This window comes from Bison bison, unplaced genomic scaffold, assembly GCF_000754665.1.
Source record: "Bison bison bison isolate TAMUID 2011002044 unplaced genomic scaffold, Bison_UMD1.0 scf7180017864531, whole genome shotgun sequence".
Taxonomy (NCBI): Eukaryota; Metazoa; Chordata; class Mammalia; order Artiodactyla; family Bovidae; genus Bison; species Bison bison.
In genome coordinates, this window is record NW_011495081.1 from 5,510,614 (window position 1) to 5,532,433 (window position 21,820).

General features: G+C 36.8%; 1 protein-coding gene across 1 annotated transcript in view; it reads right to left on the bottom strand.

The window, feature by feature from the left end:
• The window catches only part of DCDC5 (doublecortin domain containing 5), a 405,912-nt gene that overhangs the window by 166,199 nt on the left and 217,893 nt on the right, over positions 1 to 21,820 (bottom strand). The window contains exons 13-14 of the mRNA XM_010831800.1: positions 13,539 to 13,673; positions 12,974 to 13,131 (exon numbers count right to left, since the gene is read on the bottom strand). Of these exons, the coding sequence (XP_010830102.1) occupies positions 12,974 to 13,131; positions 13,539 to 13,673 (293 nt within the window). The remainder of the gene's footprint in view (positions 1 to 12,973; positions 13,132 to 13,538; positions 13,674 to 21,820) is intronic.

Genomic DNA, 21,820 nt, shown 5'->3' on the forward strand with positions numbered 1-21,820 from the left:
ATATAAACATTTAACCTTGGAATAATGAAATATGGCATCCCAGTAAATCACATAAGTATTTTATGACTTGTAAACATAATCATATGAGACTTATGTCTCACAAACACACACAACACACACACATTTTTCTAAATGCATTTCCTATGAGTAAAACAGGTAAGATAATCTCAAATTTAGGAATTTAGTTCTCACTCTTCCTATTCAGAGAAGTTTCTGCTTGTCTGACCCACTTCTTATAAATTATATAAACAGGCAAAGTCCTCCCATCTCCTAAAACTGTATTGAATTTGATCCTATCTTTTACTCTTATGGGCAAATGGACTCTTCACTTTCTGCCATTAGAGTAGTATCATCTACATATCTGAGATTGTGATATTTCTCCCAGCAATCTTAATTCCAGGCTGTGATTCATCCAGCCCAGCATTTTGCATGATGTACTCTGCATATAAGTCAAATAAGAAGGATGACAATTTACAGCCTTCCCAATTTTGAACGAGTTTGTTGTATCACGTAAGATTCTAACCGTTGCTTCTTGACCTGCATACTGGCTTCTCAGGAAACAGGTAAGGTGATCTGGTACTCCCATTTCTTTTCCAGTTTGTTGTGATCCACACAGTCAAAGGCTTTACCGTAATCAATGAAGCAGAAGTAGATGCTTCTCTGCCTTGCTTTTTATGTGATCCAATGAATGTTGGCAATTTGATCTCTGGTTCCTCTGCCTTTTCTAAATCCGGCTTGAACATCTGGAAGTTCTCAGTTCACATACTACTGAAGCCTGGCTTGAGGGATTTTGAGCTTATCTTGCTGGCATGTGAAAGGAGCACAATTGTAGAGTAGTATGAGCATTCTTTGGCATTGCCCTTCTTTAGGATTGGAATGAAAACTGACATTTTCCAGTCCTATGGCCACTGCTGAGTTTTCCAAATTTGCTGGCATATTGAGTGCAGCACTTTCACAGCACCATCTTTTAGGATTTGAAATAGCTCAGCTGGAATTCCATCACCTCCACTGGCTTTGTTTGTAGTAATGCTTCCTAAGGCCCACTTGACTTTACACTCCAGAATGTTTGGCTCTAGGTGAATGGCCACATTATCATGGTTGTCCACGTCATTAAAACCTTTTTTGTATAATTCTGTGTATTCTTGCCACCTCACCTTAATCTCTTCTACTTCTGTTAGGTCCTTGCCATTTCTGTCCTTTATTGTGCCTATCTTTGCATAAAATTTTCCCTTGGTATCTTGAATTTCCTCGAAGAGATCTCTAGTCTTTCCCATTCTATTGTTTTCCTCTATTTCTCTGCATTGTTCACTTTAGAAGGCTTTCTTATCTCTCATTGCTATTCTCTGGAACTCTGTATTCAGTTGGGTATATCTTTCCCTTTCTTCTTTGCCTTTTGCCACTCTTTCCTCAGCTACCTGTAAGACCTCTTCCAAACAATCACTTTGCCTTCTTGTAAAACAATCACTTTCTTTTTCTTTGGGGTGCTTTTGGTCTTGTACATTGTTACTAACCTCTGTCCATAGTTCTTCAGGCACTCTGCCTACCAGATCCAATCCCTTGAGTCTATTTCACCAAATCATCATAAGGGATTTGATTTAGGTCATACCTGAATGGTCTAGTGGTTTTTCCTACTTTCTTCAATTTAAGCCTGAATTTTGCAATAAGGATCACATGATTTGAGCAACAGTCAGCTGCAGGTCTTGTTTTGCTGACTGTATAGAGCTTCTCCACCTTAAGCTGCAAAGAATATAATCAATCTGATTTCTGTACTGACCATTTGGTGATGTCCGTGTGTAGAGTCATCCCTTGTGTTGTTGGAAGAGGGAATTTGCTATGATGAGTGTGTTCTCTTGGCAAAACTCTCTTAGCCTTTGCCCTGCTTCATTTTTTACTCTAAAGCCAAACTTGTCTGTCACTCCAAGTATCTCTTTTTTCCTACATTTGCATTCCAATCCTCTATGATGAAAAGGACATCTTTTTTTGGTGTGTGTTCTAGAAGTTCTTGTAGGTCTTCATGTGTGTGTATGTATGGTAAGTCGCTTCAGTCATGTCTGACTCTTTGCGACCCTGCGGACTATAGCCCTCCAGGCTCCTCTGTCTGTGGGATTCTCCAGGTGAGAATATTGGAGTGGGTTGCCATGCATTCCTCCAGGAATAGTCTTCACAGAACCATTCAACCTGTGCTTCTTCGGCAGTAGTGGTTGGGGCATAGACTTGGATTACTGTGATATAATGGTTTGCCTTGGAAACAAAAAGAAATCATTCTGTCATTTTGAGATTACATCCAAGTACTGACTTTTGGACTCTTTTGTTGACCGCGAGGGCTATTCTACTTCTTCTAAGAGATTTTTGTCCACAGTAGTAGATTTAATGGTCATCTGAATTAAATTCTCCCATTCCCGATCATTTTAGTTCACTGATTCCTAAAATGTAGATGTTCACTCTTGCCATATCCTGCTTGACCACATTGAATTTACCTTGATTCACGGACCTAACAATCCAGGTTCCTATGCAATATTGATCTTTATAACATCAGACTCTTTACAACATCAGACTCTACTTTCATCACCAGACACATCCACACCTGAGAATTGTTTCCGCTTTGGTGGAACTTATATTAGATGTTGATAAATCTAATAAATAATCTCTAGAACAACCACTAAAATAATAGTAAAAGAACATATGTTAGTCGCTCAGTCATGTCCAACTCTTTGTGACCCCATGGACTATAGCCCACCAGGTTCCTCTGTCCATGGTATTTTCTAGGCAAGAAGAATACTATAGTGGGTAGTCATTCCTTCTCCAAGAGGTCTTTTCAACCCAGGGATTGAACATAGGTCTCCTGCATTGCAGGCAGATACTTTACCCTCTGAGTCACCAGGGAAGCCCCAAAAGAACATATAACTATCAAGATAATTGAGAGGAAGAAAACAAAATAATATACACAATAAATCCAAGAGAAGGGGAAAAAGAGAATACAGAATATAGGCTAGATGGAACACACTGAAATCAAACAGCAACATGTTAGATTTAAACCCCGAAATATCAATAATTATGTTATAGGTAAGTGGACTAAATACTTCAGTTAAAAGACATGAGTTGTCTTTTAATTGTGATAGAAAACATATGCTATAATAAAAAAAAAGCTATATGCTTTCAATATAAAAATAAAATGTTTAAAGATAAAAATTATGCAAACAAAAATTTGAGACAAAGTCAAAACAAACTTTAAGTCAAAAAAAAGAGAAATTATTTGGGGTAAAGTATAACATTCTATAATAATGTAAGGTTTAATTTATCAAAAACATATAACAATTCTAAAATTGTATGCACCTAACTTTTGTTGCTCCTTAGTCGCTCAGTTGTGTCTGACTCTTTCGTAACCCCATGGACTGTAGCCCACTAGGCCCCTCTGTCCGTGGAATTCTCCAGGCAAGAATACGGGAGTAAATTTCCATGCCTTTCTCTGAGGGAGCTTTTATTTATTTCTCTAAAATATCAGTAAGTGTAACCAAGAATTGAAAATTCAATTATCAAACTTGACCTAATAGATAGAACACTGTGCCCCCAAACTGCAGAATACATATTCTTTTCAAATACATATGGATCACTTATAAAAACTTCAAAATTCGCTTTAGTCCATAAAGCAAATCTCAACAAATATTAGAGTTGAAATCATACCAATAATGTTCTTCAACCACAATGAAATTAATATAGAAGTCAAACACACACATGCACCAACCAGAAATATTTCATATATTTAGATATTAAGAAATATAATTCTGAAATTCATGGATCAAAAATTACAACAAAATGGAAACTATAATAGAAATATAACATTAAAATTGGTAGAATGAAGCTAAAGGCATGCTTCAAGGTAAATTTATATCCTTAAAAGTATATATCATAAAAGAAGAAAGGCTGAAAACCATCAGTGAATACAAGCCTTGCAAAGAGTAGGATTTTAGGTAGAAAAATGAAGTAAAGATTTTGGTCAAGAAAACCTGCAGATGCCAAGTCTAGTCACCCTGTACGCATGCGTGCTGTCACTTCAGTCGTGTCCAACTCTATGAGACCCCATGAACTGTAGCCCACCAGGCTCCTCTGTCCATGGGATTCTCCAGGCAAGAATATTGGGTTGGGTTGCCATGCCTTTCTCCAGAGGGTCTTCCTGATCCATGGTTTGAATCTGGGTATCCTGCACTGCAGGCAGATTCTTTACGGTCTGAGTCACTAGGAAAGCCCAGTGTGAGCCCGGATAAGTACAGGGAGGTTCTGAAACAAGAAAAGAGTGTGGCGGGTCTGCCAGTTGATGCTTCGCAGGGAACCTAACTTAGTTGGAAACTAGTAAACACTGAAGAATTGTCAGTCTGTGAGTGAGATGTTCAGAGTCATATTTCAAAAGCATATCACCAGGGAAGTGTATTCAGGATGAAATACTTTCTCCTAAAGTGAAGGTGAAAGTGTTAGTCACTCACTCGTGCCCAACTCTTTGCGACCCCATGGACTGCAGCCCACCAGGCTCCTCTGTTTTTGAGGGATTTTCCAGGCAAGGACACTGGAGTGGATAGCCATTTCCTACTCTTTCTCCCTATAATATACTTATCATCCTCCTTTTATTGTAGTGATTTGTTTAATATCTCTCTTCTCTGTTAGATTCTGTTAGGGCAGTTCTGTGAGGTGAGAACATGTACCTGTATTTTCAGTATTGTATCCCCAGTGCCTAGGATAGTTCTTGGAATACAGAAAATTCTCAGCAAGTAGCTGTACATTAATAAAGGTTGAAAGAAAAGAGAGAGGCAGAAATCAGTTAGAAAAACCACTGTGATAGTCAGGCACAGTTTTGGGTTGACACATGGGAAGGGTTATAATCATCCAGCAGACAGTGAGGGTCTTGAAATGTATATATGAATGCTCAGACTAGCTCCCTCTCTATTTTCTTATTTCTGTTAATCACAGTCCTTCATTCATGCATTCATTCAGTCATTCATTCAACAACCTTCTGTTGATTGTCTAGACGGTAAAGAATCCGCCTACAATGCAGGAGACCTGGGTTCAATCCCTGGGTTGGGAAGATCCCCTGGAGGAGGGCATGGCAACCCACTCCAGTATTCCTGCCTGGAGAATCCCCATTGACAGAGCAGCCTGGTGGGCAACAGTCCATGGGGTCGCAAAGAGTCGGACACGACCAAGTGACTAAACACAGCACAGCAATGCACTATATACAACACATGTACCAGATATGTTCTGGCCCTGGAGGTATAGATGTGAATTAAATTTTTTTTCCTGCTGAAATGGAGTTCACAGTCTAATGGGACAACTCAGGAAATAAATACACTTGGGACAGGCAGTAATAAACGCCTTGAAGAAAAACAAAGCAGGGAAAGAGAGTGACAGATTATAAGCACACTTGGCAAATGTGAAACAAACCAGACTGGCTAGAACAGGGCAAGGGAGGGGAGAAAGGTGTCAGGGAGATGCCATGGGCCTTGTAAAGTAAGACCTTTTAGCATCTAGTAAAGACTTTGCTCTCACTCTAAAGGAAATAAAAATCCATTGGCATATTTGGAGCTGAGGACGCTGCCCATGATCTGACTTATTAATATGAATGTATCCTGCTGGTCGTTATGTGGAGAATGGATTGTAAGGGGACAGGGGAGAAGGAGACAGACAAGTCAGGAAGATAACCTGTGGCAGTCAACGTAACTGCCTGAATTCTGTTCTCATACAATTCCATATACTATAACCTAATAATACATCTACCATTGGTCTTCTCCCCACATCACCCAATTTTAGAACTTCGTTACCTACTACTTTCACTATGATAATACAAGATAGACATTCTAGTTTTGGGGATACAAGTTTGAAGATTGTAGGTGTAGGATTTCCTACTCATACCTTGAATAGCTTTATAGACAATACTGAATAAAACAGAATGATAAGTAGAACATTTTTTAAAATGTAAATTAAGCAGCATAATTGAAGGTTTGGGTACCTCATTGCAGTAAGTGGAACAAAAATTAATCATAAAATGCTTATTTGAAAGCCTTTATAATTTTTGAATTAATACACATTTATGGATATAAACCTAATCCTTTGGAATGCTTGATTTTGACTTTGTTTCAAAAAAGCAGGTGCAATTAGATTATGTGTTCATTTTATTTCAGTTCACAGAGAACATGTGGGACTTAATTTTTAAATATAACAAAATGTAAACTGGTAATAATATCAGCCAAAATCAGGATATTAACTCTTCTAATTAAAAAAAATTTATAAGCATATCTCTGCATCTCTGGAACACAATAATTTCAGGTTCTTAAATGCATGCTCTCATATAGTATAAAAGAGCTAAAGGTAATGCTTAAAATTGAGCATTTCAACAGTGAGTAACTGTAATATAACCTAAGAGGAGATTTATTTCCTGGGAAGCTTAATTGGATTTACTGAATATCACAGGCAATTACTATGTTTACATTTGCTTTTATTGGGAAGCATTCTAGAAATAAGAATTTGAGTGTAGCAATTTAAACAGCCCCCTTTCCTTAAAAAGACAGAGTTTGCTATTATCAAAACTGATCGGCGCATTCACTGTCTCTACAAAGACTGTGTTGATGTGTGATAAACAAAATAAGAATGTTCTAATCAAATAAGATGGTTATAGATTACCATCAACTATATGCAAAACTACATAAATGATTTAATAAAGTAATAAATCATATGCTATTGACTACTCAAAATCAATGTCTTTCAATTTTTAATTTTTCTACAAATTATAATTATGGAGACATGATCATTATTTTTTCGCTTAAAGAATTTCTCATTACTACTAATTTACCTTTCTCTGAAAAGCAGAAGATTATAATAGTTCTGCCAGCTAGTGCCTCTGAACCTGTTACCAAGAGAGAAAAAACTTGAATGCAGGAACAAGCATGTCAGTTCTTTCAAGCTTCATTTCTTATATTCTATTAATATCAAGAAGGAAAAAACCTTACAAAAATTGACCAATGCAGTATAGTTTGGATTTATGTTCTATTGGAAGAGTAAGTATAAAAAACTGAGTACCAAATGCTTAGGGTTTCTTCCATGCCAATTGTAGCCAGACTTAATTACAGTAGGAGTAGGAGGATGGATTTTATAGCAATTGTAAAAATGTAAATAAGAATTTAAAACTGATTCAGGAATTACATCTTATAAACGAAGCTTTGATTTTAATTTAAACAATTCTCATAGGGTATAATACACATTATCAGGATGTTCTGCCTTTGTTATGATTGAAATAGCAGTGATAACTTCAGGAAACCCTGGGACAGAAGCACCTGTTTCTTTTCAAATTACCTCTCCTAATGATTATAATAATTTTATGCACTAGATAAATTTTAAATGTAAATATTACAATATTTTAAAGTTTAAGTTATTAGATTGAAACATCTTTAAAGTAGAAGTGGAATATCTGCACCAAATATAGCATATCCTTACCTATTCTAGTCTAAACGTTCCTACTAATAAAGCATTCACATGAAAATGCTTTTCATAACATATGCTGATTTTTGTCCTTTTGCACATATAATATTCAATCATCAAAATTTTTAAAATAAACAATATACAAAAATTTTAAACTGTTAAATCAATATCAATACTTAACAACTGTTAATGTTTTGATATCTTTCCTTCAGGTCACCTGCCCATCTGGTAGGTTATCTATTTTCTTTACTTTTTCTATAAAAAACTATAAAAACAATAAATGTATTTTATTACTTGCTTTCTTAGTAGAAGGAAAGCTCATGAGACATTAAAGTAAATTTTAAATTTTTTTTAAAAAGAACTTTTAAATATCTGTTCTCATTGGAAAGAATGAAGTACATGCCAAGTTGAGTCATGAAGAGAAATGTCAGTGTGATCTGCGGCAGCTGCTTGCTTCCCTGGGAAGGCAGGGGCTGGTTAGGAGTACAGTAGCTAGCAAACCCCTCAGCGCTCCACAAAGTCACTAGTGGGAAAAGAACAAAGGCCTTTCCAATGCAACTAACACAGATGTGCCCAAAGGCAAACTGTCAGAAGCAGTTAAGATGACAGCTACTCACAGTTCATTATTTCCTTCTCACAGGTCACTGGGTGACAAGCTGGGTCAGTGTGCTTTGTCGGCTGTCCCAGTCCTTCCCCACCCCCCATTCAATTTAAATAAGCGGACAGGGCTCCATTGGATAAACTAAGGTAAACAACACATTCCACATACTCAAAGATGCCAGAATATGGCATCTATTTTTACTTTGGACTAAACTTAGACTTAAATGTACACACAACTTACTTTACCCAAGTAAGAAGAGAGCTGCATTGCTGTATCTCACTAATAGAGGAAGCGAAATGTTTTCAAGCAAACAAAAAATATAACCTATTATGTACTAAGAATCTTACATGAAAGGCATAACACAGTAGAAGATTTTCCTTTCTCTTCAACGGAAAAAAGAAATTTTTCACATTAAAAAAAAGATAAAAAATTAGTTGCTTTCTGTAAGTGTTTGAAATGTAAATGAAATGAAATGATTCTGTAGATGACCTGGTTTGTGATGATTGTTGTAGTTTTTTAAGGCTATAATTCAAAATAATATACCAATCAAAATGGAAATAGTTTAATTAAATCTTTTATGATGTAATACACATAAATGTGTATTACACATAAATGACAATGACAATATGGCTACTCATATGATGACGTTCTATTCTGTTATGAAATTAATACAATAAAAGTTACTAGGAATGAGGAATAAAACAGTGGCTAAGAACATTGTCTATAGATCCAAGTGGATATGGATTCAAATCCCATCTCTCCCATTAACTAGCTGTATGACTGGACACATCCTGAAACCTCTCTGAGCCATAGTGGCTACATATTTATGGATAATAATAGTGCCTCCATCATCAGGTTATTATACAATAAGTAGATCAGTCTATCACATTGTTACAAGAATAAATAAGTACTTAGAATAGCAGTTGGCATATGCTAAGTATTCAACAAATGACAGCTCTTACATGTCACCAAATTTAGTATATACAAAACTGAACCGAACCACCACTCAAGGTGTGAAATCCTTGGTTAATCATGACAAGTTATAGTTATGTTATTAGAAAGAGGATTTTTAAAATCTCAAATCCATTCAAGTTCAAGCCTCTAAATCAGTAAATCTAAGAAATCAGGGGTTTACACTCTCCCTTAATATTTTCTACCTTTTATTTAGTTTTCACTGAAAGCTGCATATATTGATATATCTTTTATCACTGTATTTCTAAACTATTCCACCCTATTTAAAGATTGCTTCCTAAGATATCCAGTCAAAATAATAGGCCCCATTTGAAAGGCTAAAAATGTGGAATAATCATTAAGATGAGAACATGAATGGTCAGGCAGAACAATATAGAGGCTAAGAGGAACACTTAAAGTATGAATAGACCTGCCTTAAATTGCCATTAACAGCTGGAAGCTTCAGCCAAATAACTTGTTCTCTCTATACCTATATTTCCTTATCAGTAAAACAGAGATTAATACCTCTGTTTTACATACTGTAATGGAGCAGGACCCTATGGGATCTTCCTATGATAGACCCTTCCCCTCCATATCCTCTGTTTCAGTTCTCTGAAGTACCTAGATAATAGTATCTGGAACACATTTCCTGACTTGTTTTTTAGATGTTAAACCCCCACCAAATGGAAGATATTAGTTTCCTGATGACCATGAGGAGGTAGTTCCCAGACCTACTGGAGCCAGAGAATTGAAAATATGACACCACCCTGTTACTTCACTATCAACCAAATCAAAGAATTGTGTGCAAACTGATCACATATTTTCAATTCCCCTCCCTCACCTGGCCTTTAACAATGTTTTCCTGAAACCTATCGGAGGGTTTGAGCATTAGCTGCCCTGGACGCCTTGCTTGGCGCCCTGCATTAATGCTGCACTTTGTTTTGCCACAACTTTCCCGATGGCTCAGACGGCAAAGTGTCTGCCTACAATGCGGGAGACCCGGGTTCCGCCCCTGGGTTGGGAAGAGCTCCTGGAGAAGGAAATGGCAACCCACTCCAGTATTCTTGCCTGGAAAATCCCATAGATGGAGGAGCCTGGTAGGCTACAGTCCCTAGGGTCACAAAGAGTCGGACACGACTGAGTGACTTCACTTTCTTTCTTTTCTTTCTTTCTTGCTTTGCCACAACCCAGTGACAGCAGGTGGGCTTTACTGCATCTAGGCAAGTGGACCCAAGTTTGGTTTGGTAACAATTCCTCATAGGTTACTGGAAAATATGGCACACAAAGCACTTAAGCAAAGTCAGTATATGTTACTAATTATCAAATGCTATCTTCCCTTTTCATATATTACCTGCTAGTAACTACCTACTTCTGTGTCTTTCCCCAAATTTGGCTACTTCTGATTCTCTCCTTCCTTGGCTACTTCTAAGGAAGTTCACACATTTATATCATTTTATTCTTTTCAATTATATATGCTTCTTTCAGACTATTTTCTAGTTAATGTTTTCCCTAGTATTCTATTTTTTTCCCAATTTCCACAACTTGTATTATGCACTTTATTTCTTTATTTTTTGCAGTGATATTATTTCATAAAATCATTAATAAGAGAAAAACAATGTGATGCCTTTTTAAAAGCTGTGATAATATAATGCACTGATTCTCTTATATTTGGAAAATATGCAAACCTAACAAGACAACCTAAGATTCAAAGCAGTCAATAGGTCAAGTTCAATACCATGTTCTAATTTTGCCCAACAACTCCTTCCAAAATGGGAGGAAAGTAATTGCTCTAAGTACTAACTGTTTATTCAAGATAACTTTGTTAAGGAACAGAAAGAGGAGAGAAACAGAAATTACACCTGTTGTGGTAAATTGTGGGGGTGAAGAAAAGAATACACATAAATCCTGTGGCTTAGGGGAAAAAAAAAAAAAAGAAGGCTGGAAAAGTCGCTGTATCCTGAGACACAAACCCTGAGGAACCCTCTCTAAGAAAATGGCCCTAGGAAATTTCTTATTAAATAAAATCCAAAATATATTTACCAGTCAATTTCTATTGACTAAAAAATCACACATCTAAATACAAATTCCATTAAAAATTCTTTTCTACCCTTATTTGTTTTCAGAACATTTTCACAACTCTACCTATTGAGTACTTACTACATTCCTGAAATTTAAAGTCATCTCATTTCATTCTAACAACTCAAACAAGTACTGTGGTAAATTAACTGTGATTAACAGCTTCATTGTTTATTTGTCTCACATTGCCTAATACAGTACTGTATTCTTTTCTCCTAAGTTTCATAATCAGACTACACTGCTTCAAGGAAGATACAACAGAAAACATTAAAAAAAAAAAAAAAAAAACTACCCAAAGCCCCAAGCCCTCAAAAAAAAAAAATCCAGGTTGAGGAAGCTATAGGGAAGTAGATGAATTAGCACTTTGGTTCTTGCACAGTGACCCATGAGGGCAGCATGAGACAAACACAAAAACCCCATATAGGTTTTGGAAATCTGAGGGCAGGAGGAAACTGTGCCTCCTGGAATAGAACCCAGGATAATGACGAACCCCCAGCACTATCTCAAGAAGAGTAGAGTAAAAATGGCTGCTGAGTGAACCTACAGAGACAGACCGACGACGACCTCATAGAACAGCATTTTAATTCCTCAGCGCTCCGGTGTTTTACATGAAAACTTCAAAGACTGTTCCTAAGGGATTTATGTCCTGGTGACCCAGATAGAAAGTGGCCTAGATGTGTAGCTGAAGCCTTGTGATTGTGTCGGGGAGCATCAGAGAGTTGAGAACCTTATGTTCAAGTGGAAAGCAAACACTGGAGGAGGAGGTCCTGGAACACAGGTTTTCATACAGATTCAGGACACCCCCATACTGTAAAACATTAAGATACTAAGCTTGTTATTTCGTTTGCATCCTATCTTACTTGAAACAACAAAATCAAAGGATTTGAGGGATAAATACTTTAGAGAGACAATAAATTGAAGGGGCAATTTTTATCAAGAAAAAAATATTTCCCTCCTATTGAACACTGAGGCAGGAATACATAATTTAAGAATATAAGATAGCTTTTAATTGAAATAAAGTTACATTGCACACTTTAAACTTACACAGTGTTATTAATATGTGCCAACTATGTCTCAATAAAGATGAAAAAACTTTGTAAAAAAGAAAATCTTTTTTCATGCAATTGACATTTCTATATACCATTAGAATATTTAAACTTAGGTATATCTTGAACTTTACTGAGTATAAGAACTATATTACTCCTTTAAGAGTACTTCAATCAATAAAGTTAATTTCAAACAAGTGTCTATTGAAATTGCAGTTTATAAAGTCATTTTGTGCTTGACAACACCAAGCCCTAGAAAAATAATAATAATAAACCTTAGTTTTCCAGTTAAATGAAGAAGACCAAAGGAATAGTATCCATTTTCCAGTCAAGGATGATTTTCAATCAGTTAGCAAAATAATTGATGTTAGTTTTATTCTAGTGATGGAATTATATCAATTTATTAAATTATCACTACTTAAGACCATCTGTCATGCACTTAGCCCTAGGTCTAACCCAATATTCTTCTTGTGGAACATAGAAAGGATTGTCTATGAGTGTGCCCTTCTTTAAGACCTTTTGATATTTTCACAACTGGGTATATATGCTCTGCACTGCCTTATACTAATTATGTTATTTCAGAATATTTCCATGAGATCCCAGGACAGTAATCCTTCTAAGTATACTTATATTAATAGACAATATCATACATCAGTCTTCAATGAAATACACATAAATGTCTCCTCTCTTTATCAAATGTGACCCGAAAACAACGTGCTTAAGAGCCAAAGGGCTTTTGAGATATTTCAATAATCTTCAAGAAATCAATCTTACATGAAACTGAAGGAAAACATCGAATGTCATTGAGCAATAAAGCTCCATTCTGTCAGTGCCCTACCTCTGAGCAGAAGCCTTAGGATGTTTCTCTTCCAGTTTCTTCACCAGGGCCACTGTCAGCTGCCCTGTCTCCCCAAGAGAACCTTCTGGCATTAAGTGGGTGTCTGAAGGCTTTGGCAGCTGCTTCAAATCAGGGATACTGGCACTTTTTTGCAGAACCTAATAAAGGAAATATAGGAATTATGTAGCTAATTTTCACTGAGTGGAAATGTCTAAACTATATATGCCAAAAAATTTAACAGTGCACATTTCATGGTTCCTTCAGCCTTCTTCATCCAGCACATAAACCTTTGGTATGTGGTGAGAACAAAAGAAGGCAGTCCTAAGAAAAGCTAGTGTGTCACTATTTATTTAACAAAAAGAATGCTTACATAAATATACACATAGATATTTACATAAATATAAGAATATAAATAGATGTTTATGTATGGATATGATTTTAAATATCAATAACACTAATTTGTGAATTCATTCTTTCCTCTTGAAAACAACCCAAACATTTTTCCTCTTTTCAAAATATCTTTCAGAGATCTAGCTCTGTCTTGCCTCTGGCTCACTACACTGACCTCTTCTGCTAAGCTGCTGCCATGCTCCTGATGATCTGTGGTCCAGGCACCGTGGTGAAGGTGATACTCTGTCTGGGTCACATCTACTTGCACATTTAGCTCCTCTAGGTAGGTCAGAACAAACTGAGGATAAGCCTGTAGGGAATGGAAAAAACAAAACAAAACAGTACTATCAGCCTTGTCAGCAACAGCCAAAAATCTATACAACTGGAATGATGAGAGGATAAATTAGATTAATACGAAAAAAATCTGGCTAATAAGTTTTGTACTTTATTGTCAATTTCAGATCAAAATCAAGACAAATAACTTGCATACGAAGATTTCTAATTTGTTGTTTGATCTGATCAAGTTTGACTCGGTTGCTAAATACTAAAGTCATCCTATATATTGACAATAATGGCTAACATTTATTGAGTTATTTCTACATAAAAGGTAAATGTATTATGTACATGTAATTTGCAGTTGCTCTATTTGGGGGGAGTATTCAATTCTGCTCTGGAAGACAACAAAACAAATAGGATGGATGAGCTTCATTAGCCACAGGAAGTATAGATAAGTAAGTTAGTAACCTGAGAAGTGTCAGGCAGAAAGTAATTAGAGCATGTCTATGAACATAGATCGGAGAAGGCAATGGCACCCCACTCCAGTACTCTCGCATGGAAAATTCCATGGACAGAGGAGCCTGGTAGGCTGCAGTCCATGGGGTCGCGAAGAGTCGGACACGACTGAACGACTTCACTTTCACTTTTCACTTTCATGCATTGGAGAAGGAAGTGGCAACCCACTCCAGTGTTCTTGCCTGGAGAATCCCAGGGACGGGTGAGCCTGGTGGGCTGCCGTCTATGGGGTTGCACAGAGTCGGACACGACTGAATCGACTTAGCAGCAGCAGCAGCAGATGTAAATTAAGCATGAGACACACAATCGTGAGATCTTTAACTGACCACCCATTGCTGACTCTCATTTTGGATCCTCTGCTGGATAAAATCCACAGCTGCCCATAGGCCACCTGGGGAACACAGCTATTGACCAAGTGTACCTGCCACCAGCTGTCTCCCAGATCAAGTGTGAGTCAGTATCTCACCTACATTTCATCTGTTAGGCCCCATTTCAACTCTGGTCCTGGGAACCACATCAACAGCAGAGACGGGTGATGCCACACTGAGAGAGGATGCATCTATATCAGAGATTCAGGTAATGTGGCCCTTCAACCCACCTGTACTTTATGCATATTAACCTAGCCCATCTCTTTCTCCATACATTGTACTTGGTGTTTTAAATGGATTAAATAAACTGTAATCTGGACATTTTCTGTTCCATGAACTCAAGGATAGCCTATCAAGGCACATACTTGAAGTCTACCAGTACATCAGAGTAATTTCCCTCATAATAACATATTTACATTTTAATCCTTGAAACAACCCTTTGAAAGGTGTGACTATTGTTCCCGTTATAAAGACAAGGAAGCCAAAATAGGGAGGGTAAAGCAACTCGTTCCTCCAGCTTGTTGACTACTTCATAAAGCTTAGATATGCTGCCTAAAGTATTACATAAACTTCTTTTTTAAACTGTGCAACTCAAGTTTTAACAAAAAGTATGAGGAAGCATTCACTGGATAATTAAAGAGTACTAAGGTCCTTATATTATTCTAGAAAAAGCAATATTAAATAACTTTGAACTTTGTTACAAAATCTCTAACTAAATATGAATGCTCTAAATTAGGTTGTGGTAATGAAACCAAAACCCTATGTATATACTGAAAAATACTGAACAGCATACTTCAATTCTATGGTATGTTAATTATATTTCAATAAAGCTATTTTTAATGTAAGAGATTCAATTAAAAATAGAAATACAGAGTATATCTCAAGAATAAGCAGATAAAAAAAGAGGGAGGTTTTCAGAAAAAGGAAGAAAGGTAAAAACAATATGAATTAAAAATATAGTAAATAGAAATTTTTATTAAATTAAGAAATGACTATCTAAATATGCATTTGAGAGGAAGAGACTGTTTCTCATTAGCATATTTTTTCAAATATTAATTGTTATCATGTGCATTTATGCTTTTATTAAAAAATACATTTTAAAAGGCCCAATTTAAAATAGTGTCTTTGTGGTGTATACTAACAAGATAATCTTGGAAAAAATTTTTGAATCATTGTGCTAAATCATTTCAGTCATGTCCAACTCTTTGCGACCCCATGGACCACAGCCTGCCAAGGCTCCTTTGACCATAGCATTCTCCAGGCAAGAATACTGAAGTGGGTTGCCATGCACTTCTCCAGGGGATCTTCCAGACCCAGGGACTGAAGTGGATTCGCTTAGGTCTCCTGCACAGGCGGGCAGCTTCTTTTGCCACTACTGCCACCTGGAAAGTCCTTTGAATCACTAAGCTAACACAAAATCATTACAAACCCCGTTTGTACGGAGTTGCACAAACTCCGTTTGCTGTAAGTGGAATTACTAAATCCAAAGAACATGTATTCTTTTACAGATTTTGATAAATATTGCCAAATAGTTCCTTAGAAATAATGTACTGGTCTCCTACATGGCCCCCCATGTTCCCTGCCTCCTAATATTCAGACCCTTGTGTAGTCCCCTTTTTTATCTAAAAAAAAAATAGGATTCTCATTTTATCCTGAAGCTGTGTCATATTTATTTCATTGTATTATTTGGTTTTGTTTCAGTTCTTACTCTCTTAGAAATGTCCAAGACAATTCAACTGAAGTAAATATGACAGAAACGGAAATACATTATTTTACATCCGTCCTATAGTAAAGCACCAAAGCCAAAATTCAGCAACAAAGAGCACAATATTATCAATATGAGAGAAACATGAGTAGTGGGACATGATATTACATATGTTTCAACCCCTTGTATTGTGATGGTAGTTGCATGTTTCACATCCTTTAATAGAGGTAAAAACGTTTTATGTAAGCTTACTTCTGAGATATATTTCCCTCTTATTGGAAAGAAGATGTATCTGGAACATGGAAAAACTTATATATCCAATGAAGTGGGTAAAGAAAGGCCCAAGAGGTAGAGGCATGATGTGTCTAACTAACATAGAAGTTGTTTGTTGTTGTTCAGTAACTCAGTTTTGTTCAACTCTGCAACCCCATGGACTGCAGCATGCCAGGCTTCCCTGTCCTTCACCAACTGCTGGAGATTGCTCAGACTCATGTCCATTGAGCTGGTGAAGCCACCCAATCATTTTGTCCTCTGTCATCCCCGTCTCCTCCTGATTGATTCCTTGGGTTAAGTAGCTGTAAGTGGAATTACTAAGTCCAAAGAACATGTACTCTTTTACAGATTTTGATAAATATTGCCAAATAGTTCCTTAGAAATAATGTACTGGTCTACTACATGGCCCCCCATGTTCCCTGCCTCCTAATATTCAGACCCTTGTGTAGTCCCCTCCCACATTGTATCAGAATCAGTCTATGTGACCAAAGAAGATGGCAGAAGTGGTGTTAGGTTACGTCTGAGATTAGATTATGACAAACAGCACAGCTTCCATTTTGCTCTCTTCCTCTCTTGGATCACTAGCTAATGCTTGAACAGCACTACAGAGAAGCCCATGTGCCAAGGAACTGAAGCCTCTGGACAAATGTAAGTGTGCTAAGAGGCAGATTTTCCAGCCTAGTCAACTCTCAGATGATTGCAACCTCCATTGACACCTTGACTTAAGCTTCATGAGAGAGACTCTGAGTTAGAACTACCCAATTAAACAATTCCCAGATTACCCCACAGAAACTGGGAGATAATAAATGTTTGTTGCTTTAAATTACTATGTTTGGGGGTAATTTGTTACACAGCAATAGATAATACCAATAAAATAAAATTTTAAAAAACCCAAATACAAAAAAAGGAATGCGTATGCTTGTCTTCTCACATCTGTATCAACATTTGCTATTCCTAGTTTTATGTCTCCCCATTAATTAACAGGGAAAAAACACTATTTCATTGCTTACATTTATTTAATTCCTAGTGAAACTGATCTTTATTTGGCTTGACTCTTAATTTTTCTTTTGTCTATACTTCCTTTTCATGTCCTTTGCTTATTTTTCTATTGAAGTACTTACCCTTTCCTATTGTAATATCAACTCATGGCATTAAGAAGTGGAAAAAGTGGAAATAGTGACAGATTTTGTTTTCTTCGGCTCCAAAATCACTGCAGACAGTAACTACCACCATGAGATTAAAAGATTCTCGTTCTTAGAAGGAAAGCTATGGCAAAACTAGACATTGTATTAAAAAGCAGAGATATAACTTTGCCTGTAAAGACACATATAGTGAAAGCTATGGTTTTTCCAGTAGTCATGTACAGATATGAGAGTTGGACCTGAAAGAAGGCTGAGCACCAAAAAATTGATGCTTTCAAATAATGGTGCTAGAGAAGACTCGAGAGTTCCTTGGACTACAAGGAGATCAAACCAATCAGTCCTAAAGGAAATCAACCCTAAATATTCATTGGAAGGACTGATGCTGAAGCTGAAGCTCAGCCACCAGTTTATGAAGAGCCAACTCATGGGAAAAGACTCCAATTCTGGGAAAGACTGAAGGCAACAGAAGGGAGTGACAGAGGATGAGATGTTTAGACGGCATCTCTAATTCAATGGACATGAATTTGGGCAAACTCTTGGACATGGTGAAGGACAGAGAAGCCTGTTGTGCTGCAGTCCATGGAGTCACAAAGTGTCAGACATGACTTAGAGACTGAACAGTGCTATATCAAGTGTATTATATATTAAATGTATTATCTCATTCTCTAATATTTATATTGTGAAGATTTTTCCCTATTTGTCATATTTCCCTGTTCACTTTTGCTAATGCATTTTAGATTTAGAAGGTTTTAAATTTTTTATGTACTCAAAGCTATTAGTCTTTTCCTGTATGGATTCTATCCTTTTTTGCATGTACATAAAGATGCCTATTCACCACTACTCTGGGTTAGATGTTTTAATGCATGCTTTCTTCTAAATGTTTTATGGTTCCATGTTTAAGTTGAAATCTTTAATTTAGCTGAAACTGGTGACTTGTATAAAAAAGTAATTTATCTTTTTGCAAATGAATAGAAAGATGGTTAACTTTAAAAATAATGAAAAGAAAAATTATCCAGGTAAGCACAACATAACAAAATGCAATACTGTATTTAAATTTGTTCAGTATTATTATCACTAATAGTTACAAATGTTCATTTAGCCAGAATTGATATGCCAGTATCTATCGATAGGCCAGAACCTATGCCAAATACTCACAATACTAGTATTAATACCTGTATTTTGCAGACAAATACTCTGAAGCTTGGAAAGGTTTAAATGACTCGCCTAAGGCCACACTGCAAAGAAGTGCTGGAGCCAAGATTAGTTATTAATATCCTAATGCAGTAATTCTGTCTTAATGAGTGGCAAGAGTTCCATTTATGATCCAGCTGCAGATAATTATCAAATTATTCTCCATTTTAGATTAACTAGATGGATATAGTTTTAGATATGACTAAATTTAGATCTAATAAAAATTTCTAAAACTCTAAAAGAATGAAATGCCTCATTAATAAACAGTTTTGCTCTATGAATCTAGAATAACTATAATTTTTAAAAATAAGCAATTACATTTGTGAATGGCACATTAAAAATTTTAGAATCAAAATTTGCTTTAAAATAATTTAAAATAACACAAAAGTATGCATTATTTGCTAGCTATCAATAGAAGTGTTGTGAAAAGTCAGAAAATTATAAGTTACAAGAAAAGGAGGGGTAAAAAGGATAGCAGAGTAGAAGTGGATGTTTTCAGTACCTGAAATGTGAGACAGAAAAGCATACATTTAAACCTTGGTCTTACTTTTCCATCTGTTGCCAGGAAAGGCAATACTTATATGAGACAGAACTATGTTCCTAGGCAATAGGAGTCAGCTCTATTCAGATACGCATCAGAACAAAGTCCTCATATACATGTACAGGCCAAGAAGCTGGAGGGATATTTTGGTAAAGTCTCAAAATTCCACTTTTTTTTTTTTAAACAAAGACATACAAGCTTTGGTCTTCTGTGACTTCCTTTCTAATAACTTAGAACCTCATTCTGAGTGAATAATATAATGCAGTCAGAAACAAGATAAGAAGTCAGCTGGGATGCATCCGAGAATGAAGTTAAAGGTAGTATTTACTAAAATGCTTTGACATTTGATGACTATGTCAAAATTCCTGCTTAGGAACAAAACTGAAACTCTATAGTCCTGGCTGAATTACAGAATGTGGTTGAAATTTTACCTAGTGTGCCAACAACAAATAAGTAGTCAGGGAAATGTTGTTATGGTAATTTTTCAACTTAAATTCTACAAAACACTTCCAACTGCTAAAGTGATGCAAGTTGCAACAGAATAACAGCTCAATTTCTAAAACACTAGAGAAAGAAAGGTACTGTGTTTATTAGTCAGGGTCCACACAGAGACAGAAAGCACATAGTATTTTTAACAGGAACAGTTAATATAAGCTATTAGTGACAGAGGACTAGAGTGACAGGAAATTTGTTTTGTTGTTCAGCCACTAAGTCCTCTCTGACTCTTTGAGACTCCATGGACTGCAGCATGTCAGGCTCTCCTGTCCTACACTATCTCCCAGAGTTTGCTCAAATTCATGTCTATTAAGTTGGTGATGCTATCTAAGCATCTCATCCTCTGCATCCCCTTCTCCTCTTGCCATCAGTCTTTCCCAGCATTAAGGCCTTCTCTAACAAGTTAGCTCTTCGCATCAGGTGGCCAAAGTATTGGAGCTTCAGCTTCAACATCACTCCTTCCAATGCATATTCAGGGTTGGTTTCCTTTAGGATTGATTGGTTTGATCTTTTTGCAATCCAAGGGACTCTCAAGAGTCTTCCCCAGCACAATTCAAAGGTATCAATTCTTCGGCACTCAGCCTTTATTGTCAAACTCTCACATTTGTACATGACTACTGGAAAAACCATAGTTTTGACTATATGGACCTTTGTCAGCAAAGTGATGTTTCTGATTTTTAGTACACTATCTAGGTTTCTCATAGCTTTTCTTCCAAGGTGCAAGTGCTTTTGAATTTCACGGCTGCAGTCACTGTTTGCAGTGAATTTGGAGCCCAAGAAAAGAAAATCTGTCACTGTTCCATTTTTTCCGCTTCTATTTGCCATGAAGTGATGAAAGCTGAGAAGTTCAAGAGAACACTAAAGAATATATGAATAGCAGAGATAGCGAGCCCAGTACTCCTAGGCCTTAGACAGAATGCCCAAGGAAGATACCTGACTCAAGGCTGAGATCCAGACCACACTGAGGGCACAGTTGTAACTCACTAGATGTTGAAGTCGTCGCTGAGGCAGTGCACAGCAGGATTCACTGTTAATATGCCTTTGGAGCACATTATAGAGGAAGCCATCTATAGGGAGGTACCTAATTGCTGCTAAGTCGCTTCAGTCGTGTCCGACTCTGTGTGACCCCATAGACGGAAGCCCACCAGGCTCCCCCGTCCCTGGGATTCTCCAGGCAAGAATACTGGAGTGGGTTGCCATTTCCTTCTCTAATGCGTGAAAGTGAAAAGTGGAAGGGAAGTCACTCAGTCGTGCCCGACCTAATTGCTAACACCTCACTAAAAAGCCACTCACAAGGAATATGCTCAAGGAAACCATTCACAAGAAGGTGCCCACTGGTAATACTCTGCTGTGAAGCTGCCTGAGGCAGGTGCCAGGCAATAAATTGTGGATTTGGCACTGTGAGGGAATAAACTAATAACTACCATGCTATGTGTTATAGGTTGAATTACGTCTCTTGCAAAAACTATGAAAGTGTGTTGAAGTCCTAACCCTTGGTACCTGTAGCCGTGACAGATGTAAACAAATTAATATCAGGTCATTGGTATGGGTGCTAATCTAAAACGACTTGTGTCTTTATTAGAAGAGAGAAATTTGAATACAGACACACACAGAATTCAATGCCATGTGAAGACTCAGACATGGAGGGAGATGGCCATGTACAGATGGAGGCAGAGACTGGAGTTAAACTGCCACAAATCAAGAAATGTCTGGAACTACCCAAAGATGGAAGAGACAAGGAAGGATCTTTCCCTAGGGGATTTAGATGGAGCACAAGGTTGCCAAACAGCTTGATTTCAGACTTTTAGCCTCCAGAACTGTGAGAAAAAAAAAATTATGCTATTTTAAGCCACCCAGTTGCTGGTACTTTTTATAGTACTACTGTAAAAATAATATACTATGTATTTTCAGTTTGATTCTTGGCATTTCTGAAATCCTGATGGTGGGTTT